The following is a 24,688-nucleotide window of genomic DNA, read 5'->3' on the forward strand; positions in this document are numbered from 1 at the left end:
TATTAATCTATTAATATCTATCTGTTGGCAGCCGTGGCCTGATGGTTAGAGAGTTGGAGTCCCAGCACTGGCAGAGAAGTTCCAGGCACTTTCTTTCCTTTTGAGTAAAAGCACCAAACTCCCAACCGCTCCAGGCGTGTGTTGACTTGGATGCATGGCTCAAATTTCAAGAATGGGTCTTCATAATTAGAAACATTCCTGTTTTTCTTCCTGCCATGACAGGCCCCTTATTTTCTGACTGGAAGTGATCTGACTTGAACAAAACACTCTTTTCTATTTTTTTTTAAAGAGGAGGACCCTCTTGGCGTGCCTCATCCCCTCATCGTATTTCAGCACTCTCATACTGTTACAAAGTGGACGCTGAGAACAGACTTGCAGATCCAAATGCACTTTATTAAAGACAAGGTTGTGCAGGCAATAAGGTAATCCAGTAAACGTGGTCAAAATACAAGCGAAAAAAACAGCTTAAACCAGCCTAGGCCGGTTGGCCGGATTTAGTTGGTTGACCAGGCTGGTTTTAGAGGGGTTTTGGCCATTTCCAGTCTGGTTTCCAGCCATTTCCAGCCTGGTCTTAGCTGGTCAGGCTGGAAGATGACCAGCTAAAACCCGCGTGACCAGGCTAGCCAGGCTGGGAGCCCAGTCAAAACCAGTTATGCCCAGCTTAAACTAGGCTGATCAACCAGGTTTTAAAGGGTCATTTTCATTGTTCCCAGAGCCACGCCCGTTTCATCTCAAGACCGCAAATCTGGGACTCCAATCACACGCAGCGAGGCTAGCGTAACAGCGACAGTGATGTCACTCGAGCATGCGCTGTGTCACTGCAATCCACACAATCCTGCGTATAAATCCCTTCTATAAAAGCTTTATTTTGCAATACTTTGAATTATATGTGGCGAATATGAGATTTTACACATGAAGTCAGAATTGTTCGCCCTTCTGTTAATGTCCTGTTAAAGTTAGGGTAATTAGACAAGTCACTGTATATTAGTGGTTTGTTCTGTAGACAATCAAAGAAAAAGCGGTAACACTTTACAATAAGGTTCGTTAGTTAATGCATTTACTAACATGAACTAATCATAAACAACACATGTACAGCATTTATTAATCCTAATTGAACATTTACTAATGCATTATTTACATCCAAGTCCATGCTTGTTAACATTAGTTAATGCACCATGAGTTAACATGAACTAACAATGAACAACTGTATTTTCATTAACTAACGTTAACTAACATGAACAAATACAGTAGTAGATGCATTGTTCATTGTTTGTTCATGTTAGTAAATCCATTAATTAACATTAACTAATGAACCTTATTGTAAAGTGTGACCGAAAAAACATTGCTTAAAGGGGGCTATTACTATTGACCTTAAAATTAAATAAAAACAATTAAAACTGCTTTTATTCCTGCTAAAATTAAACAAAAAGACTTTCTCCAGAAGAAAATAAAAATACTGTGAATTCCTGAATCTGTTAAGTATCGATTTAATCTAAATTTAAGAATAAATATTGCTCAGGAGGGCTAATCATTTCTCCCTCCACTGTTTGTTAAATCCAGTGTAATCATGTAATTTGCATATAACAAATTTCTCTTTTCTTGTGTTTCGCTGTTTGCTTTGTTAACCCACAAGACTGCGGCCAGCTGTGGCAAGCAGCATAATTACACGAGCTCCTCCTGCCTTCTCCTTTTTCTGGGCATCATTGTGCTTGTGTAACGTCAGAAGTCTGAAAGCACAGCTGGAAACAGGATTCTACATCTGGTAAGACAATACCTTACATGCTTAAAAGTACTTATTATGTTGGCGTTTTCTAAAGTAATAATGAATATGTTTCCTTTACTTGTAACAAGTGGACCTTGTTTGGCTTTTTTAAATGTAGGTGATGTTGATCATTTTAAACTTGAGCTGTGTTTTTTCTATTGTTTACATACACTGTAAACCCTAATGCTGTAACTAATTAATTGAATTGAGTTCTATTAACTTAAATCATTAAAATTCGTTTATCTTAATTAACCTTGATGAGTATTTAGAACTTTTTCTTATTTTTGAGTTTGAAAAAATTTAATCTTTCAAGTAAAGTGAACAATTCTGCTGGGTTTAATCTATACAAAATGTCTCTTTAAAGTTTCATTAACTCAAAATCTGTCAGCCTAGTGATTTTGCGTCTGACGTCATCCAGGTTCACGTACGTGCTCATGCTTCATTCGTTTTTTTCAAGATGGCGGATCGGCATCGCTTCACACTACAGTAAGTAAAATATTTACAAATCCAAGAAATATTAAATGTATGTTTTAATTAATATAATCACAGTAACAGTTCAATGTAATGTAGAGTTAATCAGGGTGCGTTTACATGTCGTACATTACAGAAAACATGTTTAGCCTCACTTGTTGCTAACTAACGTTAACATTACTGTTTAAAAAGTTAGAATCAGTGCAACGTTAGCGTTAGTTGTAATGTGTTAACTCTGAATTTTAACAGAGTGTGATAAAGACAAAAATATTTAAAATCGGCAGATTACATTTTTCAAAAAAATTTAAATCTTGGCGCGAGTATGCCTTTTCTCAGCCTGTGCTGAAGTTGTCATGGAGACGCGCGCTCTCACAACCGCATGTCATGGCGCTGCGCTGAACTCCATCCAGTATGTGAATGTGGTATTATCTTCGCGATCTGTAGGCACTTCGGAAACGAAAGGCGCAAGAAACGTAACGTTAATCATAACTCAAATGATCTCCGCCTAAACACTAAACGGTATTTTCTGATGACGCGTAGTCTCAAAACTTAACTCTGTCACACGCAGCTTGTTGCTTGCTGATCCATGTATGAGGATAGCCTGACGGAGAACATTTAAGCTGCGCTCCTCACCTGAGCAGGTACAGAGCAGAGCTTCAATTTACACTACCACATTGAGGTAAAGTTGGTTTTATATTCATACATTCATTTAGTAACAACTTGTGACTCGCTCCATAAATTGTTTACCATGGTACTTTGTCTATTCGTTCTGAAATCACATGCAAGTATGACATGAAAACAATATTACACTAAATGCACTATTTTTTTTTGACTGAACTATGTTGTACTTTGAAAGTCATTGGCTGCTAATATGATTTCACCATTAAGAATATGCAAAAATTACCTTTCTGAAATTATATTATTAAGGAGAAAGTCTGAATGTGTAAATATAAAACTAACTTTACCTCAATCACCAGCACTGATCAACACTTAATATTTCCTCGCGCTTAAGACGACATCTCTGCATATCAATGATTACCTGATTAATGCGATCAGTTAAATGAGTTTAAATGTCATTTAGGTCAAATGTATTTTAAAGGTATGATAAAAGTTTTTTTTTTTTCAATCTATTTTTTAAAATGTTTACTCTGGAGAGAATATAAACAGCCTAAAAAACAAAGTATGCATATCTATAACACATTAATACAAAATTATGTTATTAAATAAAATAATAACAAAACAAAATATTCAAGACGTGGTAAACAAGACATAGTTTTCTGATGTGCAAATTTTGTAGCTTAAAATATATTTATATCTTAAAAATATAAATATTTTAGTATATATTTTTACATCATTAGACAATAAGGTACGTTTTGTTATTTCTAGCTTTTAAAATCAGGCCTTAAATTTCTTTGTCGTCCTATTCTGTTTTAGAAATTTCAATACTGTTTAAATCTGTGTTCATCGAATTAAAGCAACTAACATGATAATCAGCTCTATTGCTAACCATTTTGGAGGTTAACGTTAGACATCATGCAATTGTACTACTTCCACTCTCAGCTAAATGACACTGTGACTTTGTGTACATACAGAATTGAAGGACAGGTGTTGCTGACTACAGATAGGTTCTTAAATGGAGGCATGTGAAAGGTGGGTAAAATATTTATTTTGAACTACTATGCCTGGCATATCCAGATAAAATAAATATTACAGTGTATTTATCAATGATACTTTTGCAGCAAGGAAAGTGAAACTTCAGCTAGAGCTTGAGTTCAGTTTACAACATGAAGATCCTGCTTTCAACATCTGATCAACACCTGATTTTCATCTGAGGTAAAAAATAGATAAGTAAATGAAACATAATAATAATATTAATACATTTTTTCTAGAATTGTATATTTTGTGGTGTGGGTTTGTTTTATGAAATTCTCTCTTGTTTCTTTTTGCTGTTTGCAGAGTACCAACATGTTACAAATGAGAATTTTCCCCACAAATTCTTTGCACAACTGGACCACCACCTATTTCATTTGATGACAATTTTAAGGCAAACAGCATCCAAAACTGGCAAGACAGCAGATACCCTGGCTAATCTTTTAAAGGTTTATGATGAGCAGGTATGTTTGGGGTCACGTGTTAAAGTATACATTAAAATATAATTTGAATTTTTTTATTTTTATTTTAATTTTAAAAAAATTGATTCTTGATTTCCAGGAACTGCATGATGTCAGTTCATGACGGACTACTGTTATCAGAGGTCTTTTGGTCTTGCTGCGTGAGCGTGACTTAAGATTCTTTAGGAACACCCTGGTAAGACTTCATTCATTCTTTTCACAATTAGGCATGTTTAATGAAAAGATGAAAGTTTTGAAAACTTTTACTTAATAACATATTTGTAATCACGAATAGTTGATGAATCATATAATATTGGCTCAGTCATTTTGATACTGTCCTTACATTAATATCCTTGAATTATATTTTTAGATTGATAATCCTGCTGACTGAAGATGCTTTATTGGCCCTGCATTCACTGAGGGTCTCTGTTGTCCTGAAGAATGAATTGGACACCACCCACAGCACACTTCCAGACCTTTCTTGTCTTGTATGGATTAATGTATGCTCTTCACATAATATATAGTAAAGGACTTTGAACTTGTGCAAAAAGTTTTGCTTGGCATGGATGATGGAAAATAAAAAGTCTCGTAGCATGGAAACCTTAAAGAATGAGTTAATGTAGAGCTTTTTTTTTTTTTCTTAATAAAGACTGTCTCTGGGCTAGTAACTTCAAAACATTTATTTACCTTTAATTGGTAAGTATGCATTTTATTATATATAGGGATAGTTTGTCCAAATGTAAAATTCTGTCATTTACTAACTCTTCACTTGTCCCAAACCTGCTTGAATTTCTTGCTTCTGTTGAACACAAAAGTTAAGTAAAGCTGACAACCTGTAACCACTGACTTTCTAATAGGAAAACAAATACTGTGGAAATCGGTGGTTACAGGTCTCAGCTTTTTTTTTTTTTTTTTTTTTGGTCAAAAATAACCTTTTAAGTGTTCAACAGAAAAAAGAAACTCAAACAGCTTTGGAATAAGTAAATGACAGAATCATAGCTCAACCAAGACTGAATATATATATATATATATATATATATATATATATATATATATATATATATATATATATATATATATATATAAAAAATCTGCTCTCCGTTAAACAGATTTTGGGGGAAAAAATAAATGGGGGCGAATAATTCTGACTTCAACGATATATATATATATATATATATATATATATATATATATATATATATATATATATATATATATATATATATATATACAGTTTCTGTGTAGTTTACACTAAACGAGTCACTTCACAGAATGTGCACTTATTATTTTTTTTAACGAATGCCTTAAGACTAAGTTTTACACTTATTAATGTATTATAAAATTTTATCAAACTTATAGTTGTTTTTTCTTGAGGCTCTTATGTCTGATATCATATTTACATTGTGGGTAATTTTTATTAATTTTAGAATAGTGTTCATTTTCAATCTCTTTATGTCTAATAGTTTTTATCGTTTTAAGACATTTGTAATTGCATAGAAGACAAATTTGAAAGTACTGTTGGACATTTTTTCTTTAAAAATAAATGTCTAAAATGGTATTGTCTGTGTGTTTTAAATTACAGATTTATTTTGACAGATTTATGGGGTTTAAAGATTAAAATAATGGCTTTTTTTGTGAAACTGACGATGGAGAAGTTAATTTTAAAAAATGCTATCAAAATGTATGAGCTGGGTGACTAAGTATGTAAAGGTGAGATAAATAATTAAAAATAAGTTAATTGCTATTAAAATGTATGAGCTAGGTGATTTAAGTATTTAAAGTTGAAAGAAATTAAAGCAATTAAGTTAATTGGTATTAAAATGTATGAGCTGGGTGACTAAGTATTTAAAGTTTGGAAAAATTAAAACAATTAAGTTAATTGCAATTAAAACGTATAAGCTGAGTAACTTGGGTATTTTAAGTTAGGTGAAGTGTCTTGCATGAGTACAACAAACTCAAAACTTAATGTTTCTGTTTACTTAAAATAGATAATTTCATAACTTAAAAAAATTGACGTAACTGATTACCTCAATTTTTTTGAGTTTTGTCAACTTATTCGGGATTACAGTGTATGTGACCATTACACCTCATAAAATTGCGCTAGAGGCAACACAAGACTACACATTAGCAGCGTCTACAATGCACACTTGAACTGCAGGTTTTGCACTGGTTTTACACTGTGAAACGAACAGTTTATTTTGTGTGTTTTTTGTTGATTTGCATTGTGGGATGTTGATCTCTGCTTTGACGACTTTTGATGTTAATTTAACTCCACAGTTTAACACAGTTGACTTTAAGGCTTCGTTCACACTTGCAGGTCAATGTGGCCCGAATCTGATGTTTTTGCCCACATGAGTCTCAGATCTGTGTTCGTGTGAACAGCCCACACCGCATGGCATCTGATCTTTTCAATTCTGATTCGTGCCACTTTCATATGTGGTGTTAAATCTTTTACAAATGTGTTTAGCAATCCGACCGCAGTGTGAACGGGTATGCAGGAATTCATGTGACTTTTACATCATTTTTCACTCATCAGCTAAGGGTGAACTCTTGAATTTAATATATAAACTTGATTTTAACATATATAAAATATAGAAAGCCTCAAAGCCTTATTTCAAATGGTATCCTCTTCTGCTTTATTAGATTATGACTGTACAGGTTGATTTTATACTCTGAAACTGAAAGCCATGAATCCTTCAACCCATGTCATCCAGGTTCAACAACCAACACAAACAGCACCGACTATGACCAGTTCTTCTGTGCCTGTTCACATGCAGCATGCAGCAGGAGTTTCCCCTCATCAAGGAATTCAGCTCTTTCTGCAAGGCCAACCAAAAGTCCTCGGGGTGAGAAATAAACCCAGACAATTATTTTTGTTCATTTGGTTCAGTTTGCCAAAATGATATTAAAATGTTACGAATTGCTTCCAAACACATCTACAACTAGCCCAAAAGGTTGATCACAGAACAATTAAGTCATAAATGGAATACTATAAGAAGGAGAAAATAATAATTCAGTGTTTACCTGCTGTTTTGTCTATGATGGCATTTTGCTCAGCTCACCTCTTCATGTCTTCAAATGTCAGGGGTTCATTCAGGTTACACTGGCAGTCACATATAATCTTAACAAATGTACACTGTCTGAGTCGATAGGAGCCATGATAATTAGTTCACCTTTCAAGTCTAGAGTCGTTCGTTATTCACGTGAAAAAATGACTCAAACCCGAGGAGTCGAGAGATGAACGTTTTAATTCTTTTTCCGGCTCTAAACACATATGATTGGCTTCTGTCTTTCCGCGAAGAATAACTCAATGTGATGAAGACTTAAAATGAATGATACCATCTGCACAAATGTGCGCACGCGCGGATGAACGAATCACTCCCTGAGAGGACTCGTAGTTCCCGAGTCATATTGAGGATTCGTTCAAATTGACCCATCTATAATTAACACACAGCATGTTACTCTGTTTTACTTCATGAAATACTCTTGTTCTTCTAACACTGTTTTCTCTTATTCCTCACAGGCTGTCCAGATAATGATCGGTGCGTGGACTTTCCTGCTTGGAATCGTGACTTTTGCATATGCCGCCGGTGGTGTTTCTTACGGGGCATCTGTGATTGTAAGATTCAATTATACAGTTTAACATGTTGTCCTACATAACACAAGCTACAGTGGGTAATCAACCAGAATACATCTTACTGTCACATTTACAGACACTAAAAGAACATGTAAATGCTTTGTGCACATGTTTATTAAGTATCCCGTATTGCCACTAGAGGCAGCACTGAACACACAAACAGACTCCCTGATCTGATATGGAAGACATTGGTGAACTATTTTTACTTTTTTTTGGCACACAAAAGTGTTCCTGGAGCTTCATATGATTAACACTAAAGTAAAATGGAAAGTTTTGACAGTGTTTTTTGTTTCTGTTTATAACTTTAAATGTCTCTGGATCATCACTCTTTATGGAGGATGATCGAGCTGTTAGGTTAAAGTGGGGTCTGCCCATCTAGGGCAGGCGTGGGCCTGGTGTGGGCCAACGCTTTGCCATTTACCAAACTCTCAGAGGCCTAGCACTGGCAGCCTGCTCTGGGCCTGAATGGGCAAGCCCAAGCATCACCTTAATGGAATTAACATGGGCTGTTCGCTAGTGTTGGCTACTCACACAGAACCTGTAGCTGCGGGCCATACCAATCGAAAACTCATGAGCTGCTGTTCTCAGCTTGTCTATTGCTCTCACACAGTTCAAGACAAGTCCATATGAGCATCAACAATTTGCACACAACTTTTACAGATGGGGGAACTACATATGGGCTTATGTGAAAGTAAAAAAGGCGTTGTGTATACCCAGCTCGAATGGATATGGATAAACATTTGCATAGGATTTGGTTCTGCTGTTTTTAATGTTTATTTTTACTCTCTTACGTTTTGCATTGGTTTTGTCACAGGTGAGGTTGGGAAAGGACAAGGCCTTAAGTGCAGTCAATAATGAGTTTTTAGTAATTATTAAAAAAACAAAACAGAAAGGCAACAAAAACAACCCCGAGGGGGAAAAACATAACTAAAAAGACAAAGTAGACTGGAAGGGAACAGGACATAAGAGGACTCAAACAGGACAACAAACTGCCACCGGACAGCAGACATGACGGGCTCTATTTTGACGGTCCATGCGCAAAACGGAAAGCGCAGGGTACAAACGCATTCAGGGTGTGTCATAATGCATATTTGCTAATTTAGGGATGAGGAAATCCGCTTTGCGCCGTGGCGCATGGTCTAAAAGAGTTTAGCTTATTTTCTTAATGAGTTATAGGTGTGTTTTGAGAATAAACCAATCAGAGTCTCATCTCTCTTTAAGAGCCTTGCGTCGCGCCATAAGCGCATTTGCTATTCACAGGACGTAAAGTAAGTGTTAGTGGAAAAACTGAGCATTTCACTAGCAAACAGTTGACAGTTTTTTAACAGAAAACAGTTAAACAGAGCATCTACTACACAAGAATGAGAGATACATTATCTACTTTCACTTTCGCTCTTGGATAGAGAAACCTTTACGCACAGACATCAATTAGTCTATAAATAATTAATTTAGTTTGTTAAGCGCAAATATTCGTTTCAAAACTATTTCTAAATTCAGCTCTAATTTCCAGCAAACGAATAAATGAACAATAATAATGAAGTGTGCTCAAAAACCTGAGTTATATCCTAAAACACATGCTGGTCTAAAACCTGACAGGTGGGCAAATCTAAGCTTGTTTTTAATAAAACAAATATAAATATGGATATAATAAATAATACTGCTAATAATAATAACATTATACAAAAGCAAATTGTTATGAATGAACTGAAAAAGCCTCCCGAGATGAAGAAGACATAAAAGCAGTGATTTTTCATATTTATGTGGGCTAGAAAATAATATGTTTTGTAATATTTTAATCCTTTATATTTATATTCTATATCTATTCTTATTATATCCTATATATATCCTTAATATTTTATTTTTTCATGTGTAAAGATATTTGCGTATTGCTCTACATCTTGTGTGTATTAAGCAGTGTGTAAGCAAGGCGCAACTCTGCGCCGGAGTTTAGACCGGGTTTGTTTTGGTCTATTGAAAAATCTATTATAGTTTCTCAAAAAAGCAACGCGCCAACAAGGATCCTCAGAACGCCTTCATTTTTAGACCAGAACGCCTATGGGCGCACATATGATGCATTTGCTATTTAAAGAGCGTAGCGCAACGCCTCAAAACCACTCTTGCGCCAAGCTGAGACTAGCAAACAAGTATTGCGTCGCGCCTTGCGCCACATTGCGCCGGGTGTATAATAGGGCCCGAGGAGACTATAAAGGAGAAATAATTGGCAAACAAACAAGTGAACATACTAAACTAAGTGTAGTTTATTTACAAACTAATTTTGAGAGGATTACATGATTGCTTGCAGCTGTTCCTGCATGTTTTTTATTTAAGATTCACCAATCAGACGATTCTTAAGCCACTATAAATGCCCTAAGTTCAATATAACAGCCATCCTCATTTTGAAGAATCCCCCTTCCACCCTTACTCCTCCCCCTTTCCTAGATGGGTGGTTATCACTGTTGCCTCACAGCAAGACATCACTGTTCTAGTTCTTACTAAGCCAGCTGATGTTTCTCTGTGGAGTTTACACGTTCTCCTCGTGCTCACGTGGGTTTCTCCCACCGTCTAAAAACATGCAACTTAATGTAATTGACTAATCCAAATCAGCACTGCAGACATGCTTCTGGTCAGTAGTTCTCTTTTAAGAGCAATCCCTATCTGTTCATTAGCTACTACATCAGGGGAGTTCTCGAGATCTACCTGAGCTCAAACTCACCTCTCGCCTTGCAAATGTGAAGGAGCCCCAGGTTCGAGGATCTTATGAGCTCAGTCTCATAGGACAGCATGCCAAACAAGCTTTATACTCAATCTTCAGCTAAGTGTGAACTATTGTATAATGGTATAACAAGGAGTGTGGAACTAGACAATAGACAGGAGATCACATGACACAAAGAAACAACACAAGCCGTGTGCTCAGGTAAAACAGCACTAGAACACACAGCCAGTGAAGGAACTCATTAACCGAGTGCTCACATGAAATACAACACTAAAGCACGTGACCAACATGTAAACATGGAGCCACATGCTCTACACAACACCAAGACGAGACAGAATGCATGAAAAGAGTACACAATAATTTAAACACTTACCATGCACTCGCATTCATGTTACCGATCCAAGCATCAACCGAAACCAACTAGACAGAGCTCTGAGACCGAAAACACCATGCTGCGAACAAGACACACACCAGGACGAGAGTGTGCATCCTGAGCATGGCCAAGATGCCGTTTAAACAAAAGACGAACACAGACAACAACAGGAAAGGAGTGATCGAGCTGAGAAAACTCAAGTCGAGCACAACATACAAGACAGGACAGGACTAGTGTCTGGTTCATGTGGCAGTAAACTGTTCATTCTGGTTGAGTATCATGTATATCTGTATATATATTTTCCAACATAAGCTTTAAGTTTTGCTCTTTTCTCTGTTCTCAGTACATTATTGCAGGCTCGCTCTCCATTGCTGCTGAAATCAAAATTAATTCGCCAGATGCTTTATGTTTGGTATGTAATGAACACTTTAAAACACTGATCTAAACACTGGGTGCTTGTAAAATTTGGTGTGTAAGGATTTGTGCATAAATATTATTTCTTCTGTTCTAATAGAGTATTGAACACAGACTTTCCATGTAATCACTAAAGCCCTGCTCACACTGTGAGATTTCAGCCACGGTTTTGTCATCTGAGACAAATTTGGGAAATCCTAAAAGATTCCTGAAATCCCAGGCTAAAATCTGTGATCTTTGATTGTTGGTTTGACATGTTCACAGACAGCCGATTCGTGCCCGTTGTGATCAGATTTTTCCTCTGATGAAGTTCTGGCAGTGTCAGAAGATTTCAGACACTTTCCTGCAGTGTGACAACAGCTGTGATGAGCGTCAATCCAAGAACCAATAGAAGCTCAGAATCTGATGATGCAATCCATGTGACAATTCAAATGACCACGGGGAAATGTCAAAACAGCTTTTTTCTTCCTGGTTTTATTACTGAGACTCGCCGTGTGCAAAACTGCCGCTACAGAATGCGGGATAGTGAAAGTGTCACGGGTGGATGACGTCAAACTCCGGGGGCGTTTTCTTTCGTGTTTGGCGCGTCTTCATTGTCGTTCAGTCTGACTTTATGACAGCTGAGATCTTACAGTGTGACATGAGCACCATGTTCGTGCAGTCTGACATGCTACAATCGTTCAGGATTATAAACAATCCCACTGTGTGAGCCGGCCTTTACTCATACACTCATACTGTATTGTATTCATTTATCAATTCATTTTGATCACTTTTCATATAATCTATCATCTGCTTAACCACAGTGTGTTAACACAACATGATACAAAACCTTTCTATTTCTGTGTGTCTACTGTAGGTGAGAGCTTCCCTCGGGATGAACATTTTCAGCGCTATAGCTGCGGGCAGTTCCATTATTGTGCTTTCACAAGCAATGGCTTTTGCACGCATCGTCACTCGCTGCAGAGATGCTCATTGTTATAATGATGTAGTAAGTCATCAACTTTTATATTGATATAATTTTTGTATTGTTTTATTTTATAATTACAGTAAGATCACTGTGTGACCGGTGCACTTGTAAAAAAAACTAGCGTAATCAGCACTCGTCTTTACAAGATATTACTGTTCATTTACACCGGATTAAAATATTGAAATCAAAGGTGCCATAGAATGCACTTGTTCTCTGATATATATATGGGGCATAGGTACATGCAAAAAAAATTAATGGTCAATTTACAACCAAAGAAATCGGCCCTTGAATAGAAAAGTCTGATTTAACTGATTATATAGACAAAAGGAAGAGAGAGCTTTATAATGTTTTAATGATTGTAATGTCTCTAGGAAGTGTTGTGGAAATGGAGTGTGCATCCAAGTGGATTCTAAGAGTCAGTGTTTTAGTTTTACACTTACATAATTTACATGACAATGAGGAATCAAGGGGGTTTGAGGTTCAAAGTATGCCATTTGCATGTACTGAAAATGTATGTGTAGGTATGTCCAGATCATTGTTCTATGGCACCTTTAAACATCACTTAGTTTCATCAGTATACCTAAAGGGCTACAGATTCTTGACTTCTCTTTGTTATTGTTGTCATCCTGTTTGCTCATGTTGAATGTTCTCTCAGACTATTTTTATAGGAATCAGTGGTGTGTTGCTGGTGTTCGCCATCCTTGAGTTCTGCATCTCCATCTCCCTGTCTGTGTTTGCCTGTAAAGTCGCCTGCTGCTGTAAACCTAAGGTGAGAAATACATCAGCTGAACCCATCAGATAAATTTAGCTATTTTAAGGCTTGAGGTTTCACAAGAACCAGCAAACCCAATATCTGTCTGTAATTCTTTACTCTTAAATGTTCAGACCCTTAAAGTCCATGTGAACCAGATGTTGCTGCAGACTTTTATTTAAATATGATGACTTATTTAATAATTTCACCATTTTGATTAAAGATTACGAAGACAATTGTCTGTTGAGGCGACAGCAACCGATCTCCTTCACCATGTAGTTAATGATGTCGGAGCCGATTAGGTGACCAATCAGCCTGTGATGATGACAGAATTGTTCTTATCAGGACTAACAATTAGCAAAACATTGTAAATCTGGATTTCATGCAGACCAGACACAAACCAACTACATGTTTTTCTTTTGTTTTGTTTAATCCATCGAATCTCTGTTCTGTATTTGTGAATTATTGATTTGTGAAGTAAAAATCCACAAACCTTTAATGTGTGCTGTAAACGTGTGAGGAACTGGGTAATGGAGCAATAACTGTTTAACAACAACCAATAACTTAAGCTGACTATGTACACTTTATCCTGCAGATTCCTGTGGAGAACAACATTTTAATTCAACACACTCCTGCAGAAATCCCCCAACAGTACATTCAATGTCCTCAAGAAGTCCCTGAACCATACTTTCAACATCCTCCTGCAGGATTTCCCCCAGCGTACACTGAAGGCAAATAAATGTGAATCAACATGAAAAACAGGGCAGCGTGACAGTTCTGCTGCTTTGATGCTGTGGCGATTCTACTTCCATTCTGTATCTGGTCTGAATAAACCACACTATAAGATTGTGTAAAATGATAATTATAGTCGCAACCATAGATACCGCTGTGTATTTTGCATTTACATGAGTATTTTTAAGTATTTTGCTATTACATATGTATATTTTTTAAAATGCTATTTGTTTGTAAACTGATAAATTGGATAAATATTATTATGACTAGCACTGCCTGTGTCTTTCTCTGGCACAACACGAGTAACTCCAGGAAAGCAGATTGTGTTTAGCCGGTGATCACACCGGTGTGATTGTAGGACGCAAAGGGTTAAATGTGTTTTTAACTTTTTTTTTTAATTCTATGATTTCTCAGCATACCACTAGAAGAAGCCTGTGTACTTGTTGCGGTGCATATACCACACTTTGAGAATCACTGCTTTAAATCCTGTACATCCTAAAAACCTGAAAGAAAATCACAGGCCTTACCACCCTTAATACAGGGGTGCCGAAACTTGGTCCTGAAGAGCCAGTGTAAGGCAATGTTTAGTTTCAACCCCAAGACACTATCAGGCTAGTGTAACGGAGACCAGGTAGTGTGTGCTGTGCAGGTAAACCTCACTCCTCTGACCTCTAAAGGTGCTCTAGTGACAGATGCTAGAGGCCATGGTCTTAAGCCTCCTTGGTAGAGCAACGACTCCCATGTGGAAGGTCGGCGGTTCAATCCCAGCCCGGAGCGGGTTGGGTGGTGTAGGACCGGCGGGGTTACACTAGCATATCTAGTGGCTGACCGCTGGACCAAGACAGGGTCACCACTGACTTTCTGGCAATCTTCATTTAAGAAAATGTTTAATTGTGGAAGAATTTGAGTGTTTAAATATGATTTGTATGATTAGGAACAAGAAAATGCCATACTATCAGCTCTGTGGGTGCGATGGTCTTGACTCTCTCAGAAGGAAAATGGAGTTCACTTGAAGGAATAGCTCACTCATTTTACTTCGGCTTATTCCCTAATTTAACAAGGGTTGACACAGTGCAATGAACCCCCAAGCTGAGATCAGAAAACTCACAGTCAATTAAGAGCAGTTCAATTGAACGGATGAAACAAAAGTTATTTTTATTTTGTCACACGCCCTCTTGCCAGACATATAAGACCAGCTGGAAACAATAACAAAAAGAAGCAAAGACTGACCCTGATGCACACTCATCTCATCTGACACCTGAAACTGACAGACCAAATTCGGTATTGCACTAGTGTTTGTTACGAGAATCCTGCTCTGCCTGCTCATATATTGGGTCGGCTGACTCGCCTGCTTTCCACAAACACTAAAAAAATGAAGATCAGCTCTGACCGAGACTGAGTGTAACTGCTGTCATAAAGCAGTAAAATTTGGTTCCCACTAGATGGCGCTAGTGTACTTTAAACGTGTTTACTTCAATAACTTGTGATTAGTTTAATTTTCGATTTTTGATCATTTTAAAATGCTTATTGTTGACTTATTTACTGATCTATGGTTTATTTGAGCAAAAGTTTTTCATTCTAACAGTTTTGGACATATTTTAATATCATTCCCATCTTGCCCAGCAACAACACTACTTCCAGGTTGAGCACTCGCATGAAAGTGAAAGAGAAAAGTAACAGCAAGATTTAAGGACGCTTCTTTTGTGAGTTATACGTGATATAATCAAGAAATCGAAGGATGTACCCCTTCTCTCTTAGTTTACAAGCAGGCAAAGTGATTTGTGAATGTAGTTTTGTTCATTAATGACTTAGTTGTATGCTTAATTCTTATGTATGTGAATGTGTCTGATGTTGTTATCATACTCATTTATTCAGTTCTACGGTGTTGATGTCGGCATCTTGTGTTGATAAGTGCATTAAACATCTGAAAAAGGAACCTCAGCCTCCGCGTTGTGACTAAGGGCGGCATACTGAGCATTTAAAGTGACACAAACCCAAACCAAAACTGTTAAAAAGTGGCAGAAGTGAAACTTTTCTTATCTGAAAAGAGATGAATGGAGTGTCAGAACCAGATGGAGAGACAGAGTCCGCCGTAGAGGAAACTACAGCAGGGCATTGACATGGAGCTAGATGGCTACATGTTGATGGTAAAAGCTGACAGTGACTACATTTACATGGACACCAATAATTTGATTTTAATGCAATTAAGACAATACTCTGATTAAGAGTCGACCATGTAAAGGTCACCAAACTTGTTCCTGGAGGTCCGGTGTCCTAAAGATTATAGCTCCAACCCTAATCAAACACACCTGAACAAGCTAATCAAGGTCTTACTAGGTGTACTTGAAACATCCAGGCAGGTGTGTTGAGGAGAGTTGGAGCTAAACCCTGCAGGGACACCAGTCCTTTAGGACCAAGATTGGTGACCCCTGATGTAAACAGTCGACCAAGTCCAGCATGTAATCAGATTAATGTCATAATCAAACTAAAGAGAAATGGAATTAAGACATGTGGAGTATGCCGATTTTAGTCGCATTATTAAAGTGCATTACAGACATGTCAACACCTTAATCGAATTATTACCGTCATATAGGGCTTTTCGCCATATTTTGCGACAGGATATCTATTCAGCATTTGGTATGAACTTCCATTAAAACAACACTCTTCCAGCAGTTCATAATTGCATCCAATATCTCGTTTGTCATTGGGGGGGGGGGGGGGGGGGGGGGGGGGGGGGGGCATGCCCGAATGAAAGTGAAAGTGCTAAACCGCAGTTAAAGTTGACAAAGTAATAATGATACAACTGAAATTACGTGAAACTCCAGACGAAATGCGGATAGCGCAGTAATGAAATGATGTTAATCTAAGTATGTGCTATAACATGTAAAAAGCGGTCATGAAAGAAATCCTTAACCTTAGAACCTTAATCTTATTATTGTCTTAATTAGATTAAGGCAAGTAATTAGTTTACTGATGTCCATGTAAACGTAGTCAGTGACTCTAAAGTGGTGGCGTCTCCAATGTTCGCACTTCCTGCGCATTAGCCGTCTGTCAAAGAAAATACCAATGCATCCCAGCCATAGGCTCACCCTCCGAGCATGCATTCAGCACAGGGAGCAATATTGTAACAAGCTGCAGGGCATCACTGAAGCCAGAAAACAGGCTGGTGTTCCTGGCAAAGAACTTGAATGTCTAGATTCATCAGAGTTCAGATGAAGAGAGAGTTAGCTTTTGTGAAAAGTGCACATTATTACACTGTTCTCGTGTAAATACACTGCTAATTTCTGTTTTGTTGTACAAAACATATTTTTGCAAAATGGATATGTTGAGAATGTCGAGTTCTTATGGGTTACACACACCAGTATCTGCTTCTAACTCGAAAGAGCTACAGCCAATAACAGGGGACACAGGGAACAACTCCAAGGCTTTTCAGCTTTTGTATTTTAACTTTCAGTTTGCCCAATAATACAATACTGTAGCGCTTGAACAGTAGTAGCGATACCAGTAGCAGCGATAGCAATAGGTTGATAACCTTAGAAAAGGAACAAAATATATAAAATATACATTATTCGCAATACTGACTTAAACAAACACAATGTAATATAAATAAAGACAGTTCCTTCACAAATTTTGTCTCAGCATTATTAATTTGCATATTAAAATAATACTTCTTAATATTAATGCAAGCATTTCACTTTACATAAACTATTTACATAAATGAACAGCATGATTAACTTAATATTGTGCACAAAGTATTATAATGCACAAAATAATGAACTACAGTGCAACAAAATAGTAGCTGTCTTTTATATTGCACATATATTACGAATAAGGCAATGCATGTGGCAGTCCTTGTAATTAGAAAAAGTCAATTCTCATACCATCAGTGTCCCTGAGATGACCAAGTGCTGATGTGCCTTCCCTTCCTTACTCACTGCAGCTTAAAACTTTCTGCATGCAATCGTGAAAGTTTATTAATGCAGCGATCGCGTTCTTCAGCTTTCACAGTGCGTCTGCATGCATGCACTTGCCATGTGAGTTTTTTTTTCTTTCCGCATTCACTCGGCACTTCCCGTATCTCCTCGGCACTTCCCGTATCTCCTCGGCAAGTTCCGTATCTCCTCGGCAAGCTCCGTCAGCCAATTGCTTCCGCCAAACACTTTCAGTTTCGTTAGTTCCGCCTAATTCCTCCATGCATTGATTCGTATGAAGTCCAAATTCGCGATTTGACTTTACAGAGAATGCATAAATACTCTCCCATGTCTCTTTTTGATAAGGTTACCTACCATTTACTTATTATATTATACAAATATCAACTTTATTCACATGCTAAAGGGACAGGACAGGCTACTCCTCCCAAAATGTACCAGAAAAAAAGCTTATCATACCTTGATATTAATTTTAGACCTTATCGCCCACCCCTACTGGAGTCCATAGCTAAAATAAAATAAAAGGGTTACATATGTTACGAAAGATGGCAGTTCTGAAGGCAAAAACGGGTTCAACAACCTAATAAAGAAGCCTGTGAGGGTACAATGCTATCCAAGGATTATATCGGGCAAGGAATGTTCGGAGCCCAAAAAAGAGCAAATATATAGATAGAAAAAAACAAACCGAGAGCTTGAGGAAGAGGCTCTTTACCTGCGGGCCATTCTGCAGCAAACTCCTCCTGCTTCCTGCTCCTGTGCTGGTGTAAAGTTACAGCAGAAGAGAAAGTCAAAGCACAGCTGAAGACGGGATTCTGCTTCTGGTAAGACGGTACGCCACATACTTAAAAGTATTATGTCTGCATTTACTAAAGTAATAATAATGGATGTGTTTCCTTTATTTGGTAACAAGTGGACCTTGAATGGCTTTTAAAATGTAGGTGATGTTGATCATTTCAAACTTGAGCTGGGATTTTTCCATTGATTAAACACTCGTGATCATTACACCTCTGTTTATTAAAAAAGTTTCCGTATTTTGTGTGTTTTTGGTTGATTTCTGGTGGTGAATTGCATTATGGGATGTTGATCTGATGACTTTTGATGTTGAAAATTCAACTCTACAGTTTAACAAAGTGACTTTTAGGCTACGTTCTCTATATCCCTCTCTATATTTTCATTCACAGCTAGGTGTAAAGTGCAAAACCGGTTTGACCGGCTTAGGGAGAGTTTATGTTTTGTTTGTTCCTCAGTTCCTCAAAGCAGAACTTACTTATGGCAGCAATTAAGTCAGTCTTCGTAGTTGATTTAGCTTTCTTCATCTCAATTGGATTCATATCAGGCGGTTGTGCTGGAGTATTCACCCAGGTTATACCCTCCACGGCAATGTGTTTACTTGGAGCCGTGTGCTTTGGGTCTTTGTCTTGGAAAAATTGGTGGTATACTTCAAAGGTCTTCCTGATGTATGGGCCGGTGGTGTCTTTTATGATAGTCTTCGAAGAAAGACCTGTCCATTATTCATTCGTTCATTTATTTTCTTTTCAGCCTAGTCCCTTTATTAAACTGTGTCAGTCCAGTTTTCAGAGTTGAAGTTTAGCCTAGTTCATTGTGGTTTAATTTTCACTGCTGAAAGTCCAAATACTAAAGAGCAAATCCATTGATGCATAGCTCCACAAGTCCCGAACCATGCAAGCCAGTGGCAACAAATAAATTTCACCAATTGATCCAGGCTCAGTTGTGCGCGACCATTTCTCCTCTGGCCAAACTTCTGGACGTCCATCAAAAATCATCTCCAGATTTTTGACTGAAGAAGACGACTGAACTAAGAATCCATAATAATGTATATTTTGTTGGTCATTTATCTACTACATAAACAAGCAGACGAATAACATTTCAGTAAATTGCATTCGAGACCATTCCCGCAACTATGCTTGTGCCGCTAAAACAAAAGGCCAGAACACAATTGCTTTGTTAAAATGGAAATATTCACACTGTCTGATAATGTCTTATTGTTGACCGCATGACCAAAATGAAATGAGTAGCCTAATTGAATGTTTTAGTTTCAGTTTCGCTTTGACTTTCATTAGCACTTCTTGTGTGTATTGCCTCTTGTTGCTGAATTGCTGAATGCCTCGTTAATTGTAAGTCACTTTGGACAAAAACATCTGCTAAATAACTTATTGTAATGTAATGATTTGTTTAATCGAGTCCTTTGACCACAAAAATAGATCTGGCACCGTAACAATGTGGTGTTAAAGCTGTGTCTGGATACACTTTAAATAAAAAAAACACATTCCTGAATGCTGCAGCTCATGTTTGCTAGACACAAGTTGAAGACAAAATATTTACCAGTGTCTATATCGTGCTGATGATGGCATCCTCTTTTGCTTTATTATGATTTTGTACAGGTTCATTTGATACTCTGAAACTGAAATGTCGACTGTCGGAGCCATGAATCCTTCAACGATTGTCATCCAGCTTCAGCCACTGACACAAACAGCAACTGTGACCAGTTCTTCTGTGCCTGTTCACATACAGCATGTAGCAGGAGTTTCACCTCTTCAAGGAATTCAGCTCTTTCTGAGAGGCCAACCGAAAGCCCTCGGGGTGAGAAATCTCCCTTAAACCCAGATAACACACATTAACACACAGCATGTTATTCTGCTTTACTTCATGAAATACTCTCATCCTTACACTGTTCTCTCTTATTCCTCACAGACTGTCCAGATAATGATCGGTGTGTTGACCTTGTTGTTGGTATCTGTGTGTTCAGGTTTTAGAAATTATTTCTTCCTCAACACTTTCATCTGGGGATCTCTGATAGTAAGAAACAATTAACATGTTGTCCTAGATAACACAAGCTACATTGTGTAATCAACCAGAATACATCTTACTGTCACATTCACAGCCACTAAAAGAACATGTAAATGCTTTGTGCACATGTTTATTAAGTATCACGTATTGCCACTAGAGGCAGCACTGAACACACAAACAGACTCCCTGATCTGATATGGAGGACACTGGTGAACAAAGATGCTTTTACATTACTTTGGCACACAAAAGTGTTCCTGGAGCTTCAAATGATTGCAATTCGGAGACCCTCTTACTGTAATGGGGCAATGCCAGAGTCTGGGACAGCAAATGAGAGGAGCCTTATCAAAATATGAACTGTGTAGATGAAGCGTCTAATCCCATGAACTCTTACCTCTTTATAAACTTACCTTCTCCTCTCAGTCGTCGGCCGGTATTGACGTCGGATGGTTGTCCTCATCTTTGCCCCTTTGTCTTCGCTTCTTCTTCCATGGATGTTCCTTATGAGTCTTCCAGTCCTTCACACTAATTAAGGCATATGAATATATTACAATATATACAATATGACAATACATACAAGACAGGACTAGTGTCTGGACTCTGGTTGAGGCAGTGGTTCATGCGGCAGTAAAATGCTCATTCTGGTTGAGTATCATGTATATCTGTATATATATATTTTACAACATAAGCTGTAAGTTTTGCTCTTCTCTCTGTTCTCAGTACATTACTGCAGGCTCGCTCTCCATTGCTGCTGAAAACAAAATTAATTCACCATCTGCTTTGTGTTTGGTATGTACACAACACTTGTTCTTTTCATGGGTCTAAACACTGGATGCTTGTAAAATTTGGTTTTAAATTGTTAGTTTTATATAAAGACTTGGATTATTTTCTCTCAGAACACTAAGAAGCTTTTTATTTAACTGTCTGACCTCTGCATCACATCAGGTGAAAATACCACAACTGTATATATCTATAACAACAGCGCCCCGCAGTGGTCACACCTAAAACACACACACCACTGCTTCAATAACAGCATTTAACTAAGACGAAAAATAAAGCATATCCTGGACTAAATGAGCAAACATTGTGATAAGAGTGCTGTCCAACACTAATCTCCTGTGTGGAGTTGTGGTGTATTATAACCTGATGCGGGAGCTGAAACAGTGTTGATCATAACTCATCACATTTACAAGCAAATGTTCAGTGATAAGACTTTCTACAGAGAGACTTTCATGTAGTTACTTACTCATACACACGAGTCTTTGGTGCTTAGATCCTGTATTGTATTCATTTATCAATTCATTTAGATCACTTTCCATATAATCTATCATCTGCTTAACCACAGTGTGTTAACACAACATGCTATTTTTCTGTTTGTGTCTCTACTGTAGGTGAGAGCTTCCCTCGTGATGAACATTTTCAGTGCTATAGCTGCGGGCATTGCTATTTTTGTGCTTTCAGTATTTTTGGCTTTAGGATCCATCCACAGTAACTGCACAGGCTCTTATTGTAATGATTATTGGGTAAGTCATCACCTCTTATATTGATATCATTTTTGTATTCATGTTTTATTTTATAATTATAGTATTACTGTTCATTTACACTGGATACACATATTGAAATTAAAGGTGTTGACACATTGTTTAAATTGTTCTCTGATATCTACAAGGTATGTGGCTTAGGTACGGGCAAAATTTCCCTATAAATAATTGTATAGGTCCATTTACAATCAAAGAAATTGGCCCTTGAATGGAAAAGTCTGCTTTAGCTGACCTTATTCTTCAGTGTGGAAGTGCGCTCGTTTTTTGTGATTAAGAACTTCAGATTCAGTTGCCTATGGCAGAAACAACTAGGAATAATAAACAGCAGAAAACTGCCAAACTACCTGCTCCACAAACAAGTGTTAGCATGACTGTACAGACAAGCAATATAATATAATACTAAAATGTCCGTTTGCTACATCAAGCAGCCAAACAAGCTGTTTTTAATGTCTTAAAATAAATAAGGCCGGAAATCTCAAGCCAAAGAGAACGCGCCCGCTCGTACACTGAGAATAAAGTGAATAGATAAAAGGAAGCGAGAGCTTTATTATGCCTTTCTCTTTTTCAAAATAAGAGCCCCACATAGAACATAACAAGCTGTGTGGAAAAAGGCAGAGGGGGTGATAATTGATGTAATCACTCTAGTAAATGTTGGGGAAATGGGAAATGAGTTAGAGTTTTAGTTTTACACTCGCATGATTTACATGACAATGAGGAATCAAGGGTGTTTGAGGTTGAAGGTGTGCCATTTGCATGTACTGAAAATGTAAGTCTAGGTATGTCCAGATCATTATTCTATGGCACCTTTAAACATCACTTAGTTTCATCAGTATACCTAAAGGGCTACAGATTCTTGACTACTCTTTGTTGTTATCTTTTATGCTCATGTTGAATGTTCTCTCAGTCTCTCTTCTTAGGAGTCATTGGTGTGTTGCTGGTGTTCGCCATCCTTGAGGTTTTCATCTCCATCTCCCTGTCTGCGTTTGCCTGTAAAGCCACCTCTTGCTGTAAACCTAAGGTGAGAAATACATCAGCTGAACCCATCAGATAAATTTAGGTGTAAAGGATAAAGCGCCTTTTAAAGCTTGAGGTTCTGAGGTTTCACAAGAACCAACAAACCCAATATCTGTCTGTAATTCTTCACTCTTAAATGTTCATACCCTTAAAGTCCATGTGAACCAGACGTTTCTGCAGACTTTTTACCATTTTGATTAAAGATCATGAAGACAATTGTCTGTTGAAGCAACAACAACCAATCTCCTGCGACATGTATATAATGACTTAGGAGCCGATTAGGTGACCTAAGACAGAATTGACATCTGAATTTCATGCAGAGCAGACAGAAACCAATGACATGTTTTTTTTTGTTTTGTTTAATTCATCCAATCTCTGTTCTGTATTCACACATAAACCACAAATCATTAATTCACAAATTGTTGCAATGTGAAGTAAAAATCCACAAAACCTTTATTGTGTACTGTAAATGTGAGCAACTCTGTAATGGGACAACAATTGTTGAACAACAACTAATAGCTTAAGCTGACCATGTACATTTTATCCTGCAGATTCCTGTGGACAACAACCCTTTAATTCAACACCCTCCTGCAGAAATCCCCCAACAGTACATTCAATGCCCTCAAGAAGTCCCAGAACCATGCTTTCAACATCCTCCTGCAGAAGCTCCCCCAGCGTACACTGAAGGCGAATAAATGTGAATCAACATGAAAAAACGGGGCAGCATGACGATTCTAGTTACCTGAACATTGTGTATCTGATGTTATATCATTAGACTATGTGTTATGTGTAAAAGGACTATTATAGGGGTGACGCGCTGGCGCAGTGGGAAGCACGATTGCCCCTCACAAGAAGGTGTCTGGTTCCAGCCTCAGCTGTTTCTGTGTGGAGTTTGCATGTTCTCCCCATGTTGGCATGGGTTTTCCCCACAAATCCAAAGACATGTGGTATAGGTGAATTGAGTATGCTAAAATTGGCCGTAGTGCATAAGGTGTGTATGGATGTTTTTCAGTGATGGGTTGCAGCTGGAAGGGCATGCTCTGCATAAAACATATGCTAAATAAGTTGGCGACTAAATGAATAAATTAATCATTATTATAATCATCTCCATAGATATCACTGTGTATTTGATATGCTCGACATCCGTATCTTTATGTTTTGCCATGACCTCTGTGTATTTCAAAATAAAAGTTATTTGTTTGTAAATACCGATGATTTGTGATTTATGACAAGCAAAGCCTGCGTCTTTCTCTGACTCGAGTCATCGCAGGAAAGCAGACTTGTGTTTAGCAGCTGACCACATGCTGCAACTGAACATTGTGATCACACCGGTGTGATTGAAGGAGTCAAAAGTGTTTTTAACAATTTAATAGTTCTATGATTCCTCTGCATAGCACTAGATGGGCAAACATGATCCTGGAGGGCCGGTGTTCTGCATAGTTTTGCTCCAGCCCAAATCAAACATGCT

The 24,688-nt window shown here is 37.6% G+C and overlaps 2 protein-coding genes across 9 annotated transcripts; both read left to right on the forward strand.

Moving 5' to 3' along the window:
• The first annotated feature begins 1,713 nt into the window (after nt 1-1,713).
• Nucleotides 1,714-15,867, forward strand: ms4a17a.7 (membrane-spanning 4-domains, subfamily A, member 17A.7). 3 transcript variants are annotated; one of them, XR_015482010.1, is made up of 8 exons: nt 1,722-1,762; nt 7,059-7,190; nt 7,868-7,963; nt 11,411-11,479; nt 12,338-12,469; nt 13,104-13,217; nt 13,795-15,243; nt 15,326-15,867. XR_015482010.1 is itself a non-coding variant. In NM_001017714.2 (7 exons), exons 2-7 carry the CDS (start codon nt 7,089-7,091, stop codon nt 13,936-13,938), a joined length of 657 nt encoding a protein of 218 aa, NP_001017714.2. In that variant the 5' UTR covers nt 1,714-1,762; nt 7,059-7,088; the 3' UTR covers nt 13,939-14,200. The 3 variants fall into 3 exon arrangements, 2 of the variants coding, with proteins under 2 accessions (NP_001017714.2, XP_087102812.1); NM_001017714.2 differs by lacking the exon at nt 15,326-15,867 and having other exon boundaries at nt 1,714-1,762; nt 13,795-14,200; XM_087246686.1 differs by lacking the exon at nt 11,411-11,479 and having other exon boundaries at nt 13,795-15,867.
• On the forward strand, nt 14,334-24,426 carry ms4a17a.3 (membrane-spanning 4-domains, subfamily A, member 17A.3). 6 transcript variants are annotated; one of them, XM_087247618.2, is made up of 8 exons: nt 14,334-17,264; nt 18,170-18,681; nt 20,263-20,461; nt 20,573-20,677; nt 21,386-21,454; nt 22,057-22,188; nt 23,111-23,224; nt 23,772-24,426. In XM_087247618.2, the coding sequence occupies exons 3-8, from the start codon at nt 20,288-20,290 to the stop codon at nt 23,913-23,915; spliced, it is 738 nt and encodes a 245-aa protein (XP_087103744.1). In that variant the 5' UTR covers nt 14,334-17,264; nt 18,170-18,681; nt 20,263-20,287; the 3' UTR covers nt 23,916-24,426. The 6 variants fall into 6 exon arrangements, with proteins under 6 accessions (XP_087103744.1, XP_087103746.1, XP_087103745.1 ...); XM_087247620.2 differs by having other exon boundaries at nt 15,440-17,264; nt 23,829-24,426; XM_087247619.1 differs by lacking the exon at nt 14,334-17,264 and having other exon boundaries at nt 18,102-18,689.
• The last annotated feature ends 262 nt before the right edge of the window (nt 24,427-24,688 follow it).

Source organism: Danio rerio, chromosome 4 (genome assembly GCF_052040795.2).
Source record: "Danio rerio strain M-AB ecotype USA chromosome 4, GRCz13ab, whole genome shotgun sequence".
NCBI classification, from domain to species: domain Eukaryota; kingdom Metazoa; phylum Chordata; class Actinopteri; order Cypriniformes; family Danionidae; genus Danio; species Danio rerio.